The following is a 13,653-nucleotide window of genomic DNA, read 5'->3' as shown; positions in this document are numbered from 1 at the left end:
TGGCTAGATCTTGAGGGACACCCCCCCCACACCCGCCGCCGTCAGGCTCCTTAAGGTAACATCAGCCATTTTTAGATTGGTTCTGTTATCCTATCTTCCCACTGGCCCCATGTGAGCCAGGAAATCACACTGCCTGCCCTCTGTCCTCGCCCAGTTCTGCAGGTGGAGACTGGTAGTCTAGTTTCCTTTTTGAGATACTATTTTCATTTTTGTGAGAATCTTTGTAATAAAATGGTACATTTCTACATCCTCCTGAGCTTGTCTCCTGGCAGTATCCCTGGGTGGATTTCACCTCCACTTCCCTGCCCTTCTGGTGTCCAGGAGACTCCGGGCAACCCCCTGAACCACAAAATCACCCAGCAAGCCTACCCCTTACCTTAATCCCGCCCTTCAAGGGTTGAGGTTAACCAGCCTTCTCCCCCTACCCCCAGAAGACCACTCATTAAAAAGCACTACTAAAGGGACGACATTTATTCCTTTTCCAAATGTTACAGTAAAACCAGGTGGAAGAGAATGGTTTTAGCAGTTAGAAAAAAAAAAAAAAGTACAAATCTGGGGTTTGGCCATTAAAAGTTATTTACAACAATGGGAGGGGAAAAAAAAAAGACAACAAGAAGTTGTTTCACATTACAGACCTCCCCCCCCCACCCCAAAGCCTAATACTCGCTTACCAAGTCAGAAAAGAGACACAGTCGATTCACAAGCTGGAGGTTTGAACTTGAGTAAGACATTTATAAAAACCTGGACAGGGGCAATGTCCTCCCCAGCCCAGGTGCCACTAGGCACAGCACAAGANGGGGGGGGGGGGGGGGGGGGGGAGGCTGGACACTTAGGGTTTGGGAGTGTAGGCACCCCACATCTGGCTCAGGGATTTGGGGAATAAACAAAACCTACTTGGAAAAGAATTGGGGGGAGAAAACCAGCAATTGCCTTCTGCAGGGGTGGGGGCAGGAGAGGTAGGGCCAGGGGCAGGAGCATTTCACATCACTAACCTAACTTGGGAAAACTGCAAGGGACCATCTTCAACTGGCCTTAAGAGGAAGGCCAAATGGATGATGGGAGAATCCACAGGAGGGAAAAGGAGAGGGGATGTGGCTGGGAGGGGGCAACAGCCCCTTCCTTTCTGGGCACAGGAAGGCAGCCAGGGCACCAGGTCCAGGCAGTGACCTCACAAGGACAGCACAGTTTTTGCAGCTTAGAGATCACCCACCTGCCCCCACCCAGCTACTCATTCTGCTCGCTGGCGGGTGTAGGGCCACTCTCCGGCCCTGAGGGAGTGGACGGCTCTGCGGCCTGGGGCCCTGCCTCTTCTTCCGTGTCTCCTCCCTTGGAGGCAGCACTAGCCTCTGCCCCCTTGGCCTGGGGCTCCTGGCTCTCGGGGGTGGCCACAGCCTTCCCTTCCTGGGCTGTGCCTTCGTCGCCGCAGGCACCGATCTCCCCCTGCTCCTGCTCTTCCTCGGTGGGTGAGGAGGCAGACGAATCACCCCCACCCTCCTTCCGATTTCTCTTGAAGGACAGACCACTCAATTTGAAAGGCTTCTTGAAAGAGAATTTCTTCTTCTTCTTGGGGGTCTCCTTGGTGGGGGCATCCCCCTTGACCTCAGCGCCCTGGCTAGGGGGTGCTGGCTCGATGGCATCGCCAGTGGCCCCGGCTGCCTCCTCTGTTCCGTTCACGGGGGGCGATTCCCCTTCACCCTTGGGGGATAAGTCTCCATTGCTTTTCACGTGGCCATTCTCCTGCAGGGCAGAGGAGACAGCAATGAGGGCCGGGGCTCTGCCCCACCTCCCCCAGCCCGCCCCTGACCCCTTCCAGGCAGCGGGACCCCGACTATTCTGCAACCCGGGAGGCTGGCAGTAGCCTCACCCCCACCGGGATCCCGTCAAACATCTCCCTCCTGCCCTCACGGGCGCGCGGGGGCCAAGAGCGCAGAGGCCGCGGCCGGCAGGAGGCGCTGGGGGGTNCTTTCGGGGGGCAGGGGGGGAGGGGGCGGAATCCTAGAGGAAAGAGAGAGCAATCATTCTCTCACAAGCCACCCCTCCCGGGGGACGCCCCAGCAACTGGAGTGGCCCCCAACGCCTTGGTCCTGCACTGACAGCCCCTGTCAGTCTCTCCCTAGAACTCTTCGAAGGGCTTACGTGCCCAGACTCGTTAGAGGGTTGGTCCTGAGTTATGCTCCGGAGAATGTGGTCATAGAAGCCCCAGGGCCCCGCGCCGGGATCTGCGCCCCCTCAGGCCTGGAGACCCGTCAGAGGTCCCACCCACGTCCTTGCCTGCCGGCCCCGGTCAGCCTGGGGGGTCTGGCCCGCGGCGGAGTCCCTCTGATCAGCCCGGTGAGGTCTGTCCCTCGTCTCTCCCCCCAGTCCCTTGGCAGCCGGTCACACCAAGCCCACACAGACAAGCTCACCCTCGGTCCCTCCTTGCCCTCAGCCTGGACCCATTATGAAGTTCCGGCTGGGGTGGTCCTGCGACCTTGAAGGGCATCTCCGTCCCACGTGAACACTGGAGAGTCTGAGGCTCAGAGACGTTGGCATAACCTGTCTGACCCGTCAGATGCTCTCCCCCTACCTCTGCTCCCCCATATTAGGGAGCCTCCCCCAGCAGGCAGAGGAACCCAAGGAATTCAACACACACGCCAGTGGAGGGGTGGGACATCAACAAGGCTCCTGGGACAGCCCCTTGCTTGAGGACATCCCCAAGGCTGCCAGGCTCAGCCCCCTGCCCAGCCTGAGAGCGAGGGAACCTGGAGGGAGGGTCCTGGTGAAGGGGGCTGGAGCCCCGCCAGTCCCACTTCCCCTTCCCCTGGTATGGACAGATCTGTGGGAACCCCAGCGTCCTGACTGGCCCCGGATGTGTGTGTCCGGTTGCCTGCTCTCAGCCCCCAGGAGGAAGGGGATGGGGGCTGGAGGAAGCAAAGTGTTGCAAAAGCAAGGCTGTGTCCTGGACAGCTCAGCCCGTCCCTCCCTTCCTCCCTCCCTCCTACTGGTAAGGCCTCCTGGGAGGCCTGAGGCTGTGAGGTGTGGAGACACCCCAGGGCCTGAGAAATCAGGAACTCCCCACTGATCTAACCACAAAGGNTCAGTTACTTCAACACCCCTCCTTATTTTCCAGACTGGTACACCCAGGTTCAGAGAAGGAGACTGATGCGTCCGAGGGCACACAGCAGATACCGGTAGCTGAGGGTGAGAAAGGGTTTGGAAAAGGCCTGCTAAACTGAGGTGGGGGCTGTAAAGAAACCCCTGGAGAAGCGGCGCATTAAGCTCTGGNAGTTCACTCACAGAACAGCGCCTTCTCCACCCACCGCCACGAAGGGATGGACTCCGTGACCTGCATCTCTGTCTCGACCACAATAGGGAACCCACAATGCTGCCAGGCGCTGCCCGCACCGGCTGGCAGGGCTTAGATGGAGGGTGCCGGAGTCCCGGAGGGGCTGGGGTCAGAGGTGAAGAGCAGATCCCAAGGCTCCCGCTTTCCAGGCGCCGCACTGAGGGGCTGAGAGGCAAATCCCGGGAGGAGAGAGCCACATCGGGGCTGAGGACCCCTGAGTTCCCAGGGCCCCAGAGGGAGCCGGGCCCACAGGGGAGCTCTGCCTCTCCTAGGAGACATTGCTGGAGGCTGGGGAAGGGTCGTCTGGGAGCCCAATCCCTCAGTAAATCCAGGTCCCCGCAGGGTCTGGCTTCTGGAAGAGGGCAGAGGCTCAGGATGCTGTGGGAGTGAGGAGGGGTGTGCGGCAGCCCCCATGGCCTCCTCTGTCCACACTGTGGCTCCTTCCTCCCCAGCTGCTGCCAGCCCAAACAATGCGCCCATTGTTCTGTGTCTCCAGGGGCCTGTGTGCAACTGTGTGTGTCTGTTTCTCTCTGTGTGTGACTGTGTATTGCTCTGTATCTGTCTGTGTGTGAGAGACTTTGTGACTGTGTGTGTGTGTGTGTGTGTGTGTGTGTGCGCCCGCGCGCGCATGTGACCAGGTGTGCACGTTTGTGCTTGTGTGAGTCTGCATCTTTGTTTGGCTGTGGGTATTTGGGGTGAGAGAGAGACTTGGTGACTCTTGGCGACTCTGGGACTTGCTGGGTGTGTGCCTGTCTGTCCTTGAGACTGCGCGTTGGTGACTGTGTCCAGCTGAGATTGCGTGTACAACTGTGAGTGTGCGGGGCCGTGTGAGAGAATATCTAGGAGTGTGTGGATGAAAAAGTAGCTTGGTGTTTGTGTGAGTGTCCCATGGGCGGCCGTGTGTGCCTCAGTGGGTCGCTGAGGCTGTGGTGGCCAGAACCTTTGAGGTATGGGCCTTTGCCAGGGAAAGGAGCAATGGGAAGGACAGGGGGGACTCTGGGGGGGTGGGGTGGGGGAAAGGCAGCTGTAGAGACTAGAACTCCCATGTTTTCACCCATTCCTGCCTGTCCCAGCTGTCCCGTGAGGCCTCGGCCCCCCGCCCTGGCCTGAGATGCTCCTCGTCTCCCTGGATGGAAGGGAAGGAGTTTCTCTGGCAGGGAGAGCGCAGGGTGGGGCTGAAAGGTGGGAGGAGGGCAGAAGAGAACATGGCCTCAGAAAGGAGGAGTGGGTGCACCGGAGGTGTCCGCGGTGGGCATCAGACCGGATGCCCGGTGAGGTGTGAGGGCGCACTATCTAGTCGGAGGTGGGGGATGGGCCTTCCTAGCGTGGACGGCGGGTGGAGGGGGGGGACACCAGCACTTGCACAGACCCGGAAAGGGGAAGAGACATCAGAGAATGGCCAGGTGCCCAGTGGAGACCTCAGCAACGGTGACTTGGTACAGCCCAGTGCCCAGCCCCAGCCTCCCCATCTCCTTCTACGGAACGTCAGCTGGACCCAGAGACCTTCGTTTTGCCCCAGGTCTGCCTCCTCCTTCTGCTCTGGCACCTCCTTAGGCCTCAGTTTGCTGGGCTGCACAGCGACAGGCTGGGCTCCATGATTCATGGTCACAAAGACTTGGAGTTCCTCCTGCTCACAAGTGGCAGAGCCCCAGCTGTGAGTCATGCAGAGCCCTGCCCTCAGGGGGTTCCCATCCAGGGGGAGAGAGGGTCAGCGCCTTAAGGGCAGAAAAAGCCTGTGGGCTTCATGAAGGAGGGGCACGTGCACGGGCCAGGGATGGAGGTAGAGTCTGGGGCGGAACAAAGCGGGAGCAGCAAACGGGTTGTGTGCGGTGGGGATGGAGGGCCCGGCCTAATCTGGAGCAAGGTTTGGAGACAGGCTCCCTAGGACTCAGGGACTGGCCGGCTGCAGGGTTGGGGCAGGGAGAAGGGAGGGATAATGTTGTCTCCGCCTTTCTGATGTGGGTGACAGCTGGCGAAGTGGATCTGTTGACGGAGACAGGAAAACAGAGGGAAAGGGAACTGGGGAGTGGAGGGGGGGGGCGGTTGCTGAATTGAGCTTTGTTGAGTCTCAGGTGCCCGGGGAACATTCAGGGGCACATGCAGGGGGCAGCACATGGACATGCTCTCGGATCGTGTTTCTTGAGCCAAAGGCCAGGGCCCAAAGCCTGGCTAGTGACCTTACAGAGACAACGGACAGAAGGTTTGAAGTCAGAGCTGACCTCGGGACATCTGGGCCTCTAGATGCTGTGAGCTGAAGGTAAACGGAGTCAAGCAGTTGCATGAGGTCACCCAGGAGGTACCCAGGCAGTGAGGAGCACTGCCCCTGGAGGGGGGGGGCAGGCGGCGGGACGGACCAGGCCCTGGGGAGGAGCCTGGGAGGGAGCCAACAGACAGGGGCCCGAACAACCCCGGAGGACAGAATCCTGGAGATCCTTGAAAAGGCAGGAATGACCACCACCAATATTAACCGTAGCTGCTTACACGCCTGGTGTGTGCCAAGCGCTGTGCCAACTGCTTTCCATACCTTAGCTCACGACCGGGTCACATGTGTACCTCCATTGTTCCCATTTACAGAGGAGGAAATCCAGTGAGGCGGGTGGTTACGTGAGCAGCAGAAGAGGAGGTCAGACCCAGCAGAAAGGGGTTCTCAGGATCTCAGAGGAGCATGGCAGTGCCAGGTTCAGCCCGCGGCATTCATAAAGGCTTCCGATGCTCCAAGGTTGGGAGGAGCCATTAGGATGTGAGCAGGGAGAGGCAAGGCAGCTCCAGGCTCAGGACCCCAGGGCCTCGACTCCCCTGGGGACACTGGGATGCGGTGGTAGTGGTAGGACTTCAGGTCTGCAGCCTCCCTGCCAATCATGAGCCTTGAACCTGAGTCTGGCGACTGAGGCACCTCAGGGGCTCTTCACTAGGACCCACCATCCAACCAGTCACCAAATCATAGAGACCTGGATTCCAAAGATTCCCTTTCAAAATTTTCGGCCCCTCGACCCTTTTTTTTAAAAAATTTTTTTTAAATGTTTTATTTCTAGGAGAGAGAGAGAGAGAGACAGCATGTGCAGGGGAGGGTCAGAGAGAGAGGGAGTCACAGACTCTGAAACAGGCTCCAGGCTCTGAGCTGGCAGTCAGCACAGAGCCCGACGCGGGGCTCGAACCCACGAACTGCGAGATCATGACCTAAGCGAAAGTCGGACGCCTAACCGACTAAGCCACCCAGGCGCCCCCGCTCGACCCTTTTATTTCTTCCTTTCCCTCCCTCTTGACTTGGTCTCTGTGAAGGTGCGTGCGTGTGCGCACACGTGCATGTGTGCATGTGTGTGCATGCGTGCGTGTGTGGGGCTGGGGTGGGGGGGGTGGTTGTGTAACCTGGCCGGGGGCCCAGTCACTATCTAACAGAGCTGTCTGTCCGGGGCTCTATTTCCCCAACAGCCAAACGGTGTGTCATCGCAGCTCACCTGCCTATCTCCCCCAGGCTCGATGAGGTCACCAGAAATTCAACCCGCTTTGCCCTCGCCGCTCCCTTCCCCCTTCCCTCCCCTCTTCCCAACTTTCAGTTTCTTTTCAGATTCCTGGGTCCCATCGGGGAAGAGGTGGGGAAGAGGCAGCCAAACCAGTGGAGTGCGGATTGCTTACAACTTTCCAATCAAAATCCCCCACTCAGGGGAAGTCCCTTTCAAAGGGAAACTGAAAGCCTGTCCTAGTTCAGTCCGCAGGGCCACCCCTTCCTCTCCGCATAGCTCAGACCCCTGGCTTCTCCCATCCAGCTTCTTCCTCCAGATGAGCTGGACCCACCCTGCACCCTGCAGCTTTGTGACCCCAGGCAGGTCCCTCCCCTCCCCAGGGCTCCCAGGGCACCCTCTGTGAAATGAGGAGCCTGAGGGCCACTTCAGGCTGTGGCAAGGGCTCAGCGAGGTATTTTCGTGTTGAGGCAGTTGTAGGGATGAAGCGTCATGTCCTGGCTGTGGGGCTGCAGGCCCTCTCTGAGCCTCAGTGTCCTCATCTGTAAAGTGGGGATGGTGATAGCCATGTCGTGGGGATACTGTGAGGCAAATGAGCTATTGCCATTTAAAACCAAGCAGCTGGGGCGCAGAGCAGAGGGGGAGCGCCCAGCAATATTCGTAGGTGCAATTGAGTGAAATGCTGGTTGAGGGCGTGGCACAAACTTGGCATTCACCAGTGTGCCCGTTCCCCGGGCCTGGGGAGAGGACGCAGGAGTCCAAGGGCTCCCTGAGATGACCTGGCATCCCCTCCACCAACTTTCTTCTGGGACAGGCGGCAGAGGGCTGTTCTAAGGATGCTGACTTATTCAGAGGGAAACTTATTTGGCTCAATCAATTCCTTAAACGGCAAAGGAGTCTCCCCAGAACCCAGAGGATCCTCTCTCTCTCCTCTTGTACCTCTGAAATGTCCCATTGGGACTTCTTCTTAGTGACTTTTCCCAGAAAGACATGCTAGGAAGCCCCCCACCCCAATACACACTTCATCTGTCTGTCCCCTCCTANTTCAAGCTCCCGGCCTCATTTGTCCCCCCTGCCTTTTTCTCTGGCTCACTGAACTTCAACTCTACTGGCTTTTCAGCTCCTCAGAGTATGGAGCTTCTCGCCCCTCAGGGCCTTTGAACATGCTGTTCCCTCTACCTAGACTGCCTCTTTCCACTTGTCTGCTTCCTGAATTTTTACTCCTCTCTTAAAACCCAGGTCAAAATCACTCCTTCCAGGTTCCGCGGGAGGGAGAGAGGGCTCTCCCAACCACACACTCCATACCTATGGGCTGAGGGTCCCCCGATTCTTGCCCAAACCAGAAACCTCAGCTCATCATCCGCTCCATCATCCGCTGTCCTCCACCTCCACCTCCACAACTGTGGTCCTTCTCACCTGCGCCCGGGCCTACAGCGTTTCATCAGCTCCTCATTTGTGTCTCTGCCCCAAGTCCAGCCTCTCCAGCTGTTCTCTTCTGTCTCAAGGTTACTTTCCAATAGAGGGTGCTCAATAAATATTTATTGGCTGATGGAGTTAATGTGTGAAGGAAGGTACGAAGGAGTCAAAGAAATGTCAAATCTAGTATGTCCCCTTGGCTTTAACTGCGGCTTCCTATTGCCCTCGGGGTGTCTGCACGTTATACGTAAGGCCTTCGAGATCTGATGCCCAGAGCGCACTCCAGACTTTCCTCCAAGCCATGACCCTGCTCTCCTCCCTGCCTTTACGCAGGCAGTCCCTCTGCCTGGATGGCCCTCCCTGCCATGCAGCAGGGAAACACTGGGCCGTTGCAGTCACCCAGGCAAGAGCCAGTGGGGGGGGCCTGGACAGTTTCAGTCAAGTGTCAGTCAATGCCAGCATTTCCGGAACTGGGCCCGTTCTCAGTGCTGGGGCTTCCGAGCGCAGCTTTGGAGTTCATGTTTGAGAAGCCCGTTACAGTCCCCCTGGAAACATCAGGCTAGCAGTTAATGGGTCCAGGAGCCTGCACTTAAGAGTTTGGGGGTGTCCCAAGTTTGAAAATCCACCAGAGAGAGGGAGTGGCTCAAGAAGACAGTTCCAGGGACTCGCCAGCATTTAGGCTCTGGGAGGGGAGCCGGCAGAGGCATTCAGCTGATGCTCAGCGAGAAAGGAAGAGGCCCAGGAGCAGGGGTGTCCTGAAGGCTGAGCGAAGCAATGGTTCCCAAAGCAGTGAGGGCCTCACCATGTCAAATGCTGCTAAAGGGTGGAGGCAGATAGAGAGAGAGAGGTCTGGGTGGAGTTCAGGGGGCAGAAGGCGCGGGACTTGGGAAGGACTAAGAATTGAGAGAGTGAGCGCGTGAGGAGGAAGGACTGAGCGTGGCCCTGAGGGTCCAGCTTGAACGAATGAGGGGAAGGAGGTGCCAAACGGCCCACGGAAGCCTAGAGGAGGACCCGTGGGTACACATGGGAACAGAGAGGTCAGTTTGGGACAGGTTGAGGTGAGGCGACTTTGGGATGTCATTAGGATCCATGGGTGTAGAGAGAAATCTGTGTTGTGTGTGTGTGTGAGAGAGAGAGAGGGAGGGAGAGAGTCTATATGCTGATGCCTGGAGTCTCTGTCTCTAGCCTAGATCTCTCCAGAACTCCAGCTACCCTTGGCGATCATCCTGATGACCTACAAGGACATACAAAACAGGAAAATGAGCCCTGGTAGTGTAGAGGGGACAGAGTTGTTGGTGAGAAAACCAGGGAGAGACTGATCCTGATGAAAGCGATGGTGTCTGAAACTAGGGGAGGCCAGGGAGCAGAGGAGGAGAAGATAACATCCAGAGACATTCAGGGAGCAGGGAGCACCAGAGATAGGGACTGGGTCCCATGTGGAGGGAGAGGGGCTGGAGGAGGAAGAGAGAATGTTCTAGAAGGCTGCTCCTTTGGGGAGCTAGCGTGGGGCTGTCTGTAGTTACCTGTTTATGTGACTGAGACCCCTGCACAGGGCATGGGATGGGCCATAGGTAGGTCTCATAAGGTGGGAAAGGGGGCTGCTGTAGACCACTGAGTGCATGAGTTAGGAGAGCAGCCCAAAGACTCCCTCCTCCAGCCATCAGCACCCTCTGAGGCGGGGGCAGGATCCACTCTCAGCCTCAGTCACAAGTGGGAGCCAGGAGAGTGTGTGATGGGGGAGCACAGGGACAGGTGCCCTGAGGCCTCGGACCTAGTTGAGGGCCAGAGAGACTACTCACTCACCAGCATGGACCCTGAGACTCCAGAGGGGGGACCTCTGGACCCGGAGATGCCTTGAGGGGACCATGTCCCTCCCTTGCTTTAAAACTGTCCTTGGTTCCCAACCTCCTCCTGGAGAATGTCCAACCCCTTATTTTGGCATTCAAGATCTTTGAAGCTCCAGGCCCAGTTAGCCTCATTTCAGGCAGAGCCCGCCGGCGGCCAGTCTCACAGTTCCGTCAGCGGGATGACCATTTCAGCCTGTATGTGACCGAAACTTCCTCTGTGCTGCCCGCGCTGCCTGGAGCGCAGTTCCCTGTGTGTGCCTGCCCAGTGGCTGCCTGCCTATTAGGCTTTCGCTCAAGGAAGCCATGCTGGAGTCTGTCCTGACCCATTGGAGGACTCCCTGGGCCCCAGACAAACTAATGTCACCCTCTTGCAGCATTGAGACAGCAGGATCCAGGTCTGGGGTTCGTCTAGTCTGTGCCGTAGAGGAGGCTCGGGGGGACCTGCGGGCAGTGGAAGGGTCAGGAGTGACAGCAGATGCCCTCCCAGCCTGGTGGGTTCAGTCTAATTCAGTGTGTGTGAGTGGGGAGGATTGAAATGATTGCTCCCAAAGTAGAGAGAGCCAGAGAGAGGTGAAAACTGCTTTATTTGGGCAGTAGGGGCAGAGACACAGAGACCCCAGGGGAGAGGGCAAAAGTAGAGAATCTTCACCCCCAGAGAGGGACACAAGATTGTGCAGTGTTCCCAGGACATCTTCCCGCTCATCTTGGCTCGGCACCAGTCAGCCTCGGGACCATCCTGTGATGAACCTGAAGCCGGTCCCTGCAGATCCCTGGAAAACAGACATCCGTGACAGTCCTCTGGAGCCCGGGGACGCAGGGTGTGTAGCTGGGCATGCCACACTGCCTGGGGTCACACGCAGCTCTGCCGCCTACACTCTGGGTGGCCTTGGGCAAGTCACGTGCCGGCTCGGAGCCTCAGTCTCCTCCTCGGAGAATGATGGAAACAGCGATGGTACCCACCTTGTAGGTTTGTGAGAAGTCTTAAAAAAGAAAACTCATGCGAAGTTTTAGCACAGTACCTGGCAGAGAGTCAATTATTACTATTTTGACAAGAGAGCTGGGTTCTGGTCCCAGTTCTGCCCCTTTTCCTCTCTGGGCCTGCTTGAGTTTCTGTCTGTAAAATGGGGGGTTGCAGGGCTCAATGAGAAAATGGATGTGGCAGAGGCTTCTGAGATGAGTGATTACTTGGCCCGTCTGAGGTTCGCCTCCCTGGGGCTGCAGGGGGGTATTATTCCCAGTCTGTCAGGTCTTTCCTGGGGTCTCTGTCCAGGCAGGACTCCTCTGCCTGCAAGGCAGAATGAGAGGAAGGTCCGGGGCCACCTTGGCAGGATTGTGGTTAGATAGCATGAAGGACTTCCTGCCGGGCTACAGGATGCTACTCTGGAAGGAGCCTGAGGCTGTGGGACTGAGGCAGCCGCGGGGAGGGCCTGCTTCCAGGGGAATGTCCAGGCCGGGCTAGTTAGGTCAGAGGAGGCCAGGGGGTGAATCAGCTCAGCAGTGACCTCACTTCCAGAGACCCTGGAGGGCTGCTGTTTAAACCTGCCTTTCGATTCCCAAGATCACAGAGACAACAAAGAGAAACAGAGACACAGCAAACAGGGAGACTCCAGGGCTGACAGCCAGAGACAAGGGGCCACCCACTGAGCGTATGCTGTTCCCTCTGCTCAGAACACTCTTCCCAGAGTCAGGAGTGGCTGATCCCTCATCCTTCACACCTTGACTGAGAGTTATCTCCTCAGACAGGACCTCCTAACCAACGCATGCATTCATTCATTATTTACTGAGACTCCTCCCCCAAACAAACAAACAAACAAACAAACATTTACTGAGCCTCAATTATGAGTCAGGCACTGTTCTAGATAAGACAAAGTCCCTGCTCATTCCATATACAGCAGCTGGCCCACCTTGTTCTTCTCGAGCACAGAGCACACTATTTATCTCTGACTTCATTTTATTGTATGTCTCTCTAACCAGAATGTAAGCCCCATGAGGGCAGGGACTTCAATAGTTTGTTTTGCCAATGTGAACCCGATGACTTGGAATATAAGCCTGGTACAAACTAAAATAGGCCCTTGATAAGTATTTGTCGGCTAAGTGAACGGACATCGAGATCAGAGATGGATACCAGAGAAACAGAACCATGGTCAGCTCAGGGGCGGATGCAGATACTCTGAGATGCGCATAGGATGGCTGCCAGGACCCTGCCTTCAAGGCCACCAGAGCTTTCCTTTCTCTTAGGTTGCTAGGCAGGAGGCTTGTTTGGAATGCTATTTTACCTTTATTATTATTGTTGTTGTTTTAAAGTAATCTCTATGCCTAATGTGGGGCTCCAACTCAGGAGCTTGAGATCAAGAGTTGCATACCCTGCTGATTGAGCCAGCCAGGGGTCCCTCTGTGTATTTTACTTTTTTTTAAGTTTATTTATTTTGAGGGGTGCCTGGGTGGCTCAGTGAGTTAAGTGCCCGACTCCGGCTCAGGTTGTGAACTCGTGGTTCATGAGTTCGGGCCCCACGTCGGGCTAGCTGCTGTCAGCACAGAGCCTGCTTTGGATCCTCTGTGCCCCCCTATCCCTCTGTCCCTCCCTTGCTCATGCTCCCTCTCTCTCAAAAACAAATAAACGTTAAAAAATAATAAAGTTTATTTATTTTAAGAGAGAGAGCGAGCGAGAGCAAGTGACCAGGTGAGGGGCAGAGAGCGAGAGGGAGAGAGAATCTCCAACTGGCTCCGCGCTGTCAGTGCAGAGACGGACACAGGGTTCGATCTCACTACACATGAGATCATGACCTGGGCAGAAATCAAGAGACCCACTCACAACCAACTGAGCCACCCAGGCATCCCTGCCTAATTTTACATTTTGAGGTGCCTTATGATGAACAGAAATTTTAATAGTCAAATCCATCAATCTTCTAGATTCTGTTTTTTTTTTTTTAAAGTAACCTCCGCACCCAATGTGGGGCTTGAACTCACAACCCAGAGATGAAGAGTCACACGATCTGAGGGAGCCTGCCAGGAACCCCAGATCTGTCAGTCTTTTAAAACCTGTTTGTGGTAGAGAAGGGAAGGGATGGGTAACCACGCAGCGTCCCACAGCCGCCCTAGGGGCCCTTCGCACTGTGGCTCAACCCCTCCAGGTCCTGGAGCCTGGGGGGCAGTGGCTGCGGAGGACCCCCTGGGTGCTCACACCTTGCCCTTCCCCCACCTCACCGCTAGGCCCCGCCCCCCGTAGGCAGCGCCGTCTTTTGGCCACGCCCCTCACCGGCTCTCACGGGCGCAGGGGAACTAGATGTCTTTTCCTCTTGCCCAGAAATTGATAGTTAATATTCTGCCACCGGTGCTTCCATCTGGAGGGAAGGAAAATTGGACAGACCGGATGGGGGCAAGGCTCCGCCTCCCTCCAGGTCTACACCCATTCCGCATAGCCCCGCCTTTCCCTCCGCTCTCGGCAGCCTCAGGCCCCGCCCTTCCCACCAAGTTCCGCCCCCTCCTCCAGCTCCCAGACACCTTCAGGCCNGTCTTGGCAGATATAAATAGGATGAGATCATGCAGGTTAGGGTGGGCCTAGTGATGAGTGTCCTTACAAGGAGAGAAAGCAGGGACAGACAGACAG

The 13,653-nt window shown here is 56.8% G+C and overlaps 1 protein-coding gene and 1 long non-coding RNA gene across 2 annotated transcripts; both read right to left on the bottom strand.

The window, feature by feature from the left end:
• Positions 1 to 705: 705 nt before the first annotated feature.
• Positions 706 to 4,928, bottom strand: MARCKSL1 (MARCKS like 1). The gene is made up of 3 exons (XM_077763552.1): positions 4,805 to 4,928; positions 3,361 to 3,539; positions 706 to 1,833 (listed from the first exon to the last, which is right to left on the bottom strand). Exons 1-3 carry the CDS (start codon positions 4,926 to 4,928, stop codon positions 1,225 to 1,227), a joined length of 912 nt encoding a protein of 303 aa, XP_077619678.1. The 3' UTR covers positions 706 to 1,224.
• A 5,685-nt stretch (positions 4,929 to 10,613) lies between these two features.
• Positions 10,614 to 13,403, bottom strand: LOC144231115 (uncharacterized). The gene is made up of 2 exons (XR_013334988.1): positions 13,303 to 13,403; positions 10,614 to 10,816 (listed from the first exon to the last, which is right to left on the bottom strand). It is a non-coding gene; the product is annotated as an uncharacterized LOC144231115 (long non-coding RNA).
• Positions 13,404 to 13,653: the final 250 nt, after the last annotated feature.

Source organism: Crocuta crocuta, unplaced genomic scaffold, assembly GCF_008692635.1.
Source record: "Crocuta crocuta isolate KB4526 unplaced genomic scaffold, BGI_CrCroc_1.0 scaffold214, whole genome shotgun sequence".
Lineage (NCBI taxonomy): Eukaryota > Metazoa > Chordata > Mammalia > Carnivora > Hyaenidae > Crocuta > Crocuta crocuta.
The sequence above is the reverse complement of the archived record's forward strand: the minus strand, read 5'-3'. Positions and strand labels throughout refer to the sequence as shown.

What these genes read in the sequence shown, in the direction of transcription:
- MARCKSL1 (XM_077763552.1), bottom strand. Translation starts at nt 4,928, where the DNA reads ATGAATCATGGAGCCCAGCCTGTCGCTGTGCAGCCCAGCAAACTGAGG. An exon ending in CTGGGTCCAGCTGACGTTCC is followed by an intron (nt 3,540 to 4,804) that starts GTAGAAGGAGAT and finishes CTGGGAACTCAG; the next exon opens with GGGTCCTCAGCCCCGATGTG. An exon ending in GGGCAGCGCCTGGCAGCATT is followed by an intron (nt 1,834 to 3,360) that starts GTGGGTTCCCTA and finishes CCCGGGTTGCAG; the next exon opens with AATAGTCGGGGTCCCGCTGC.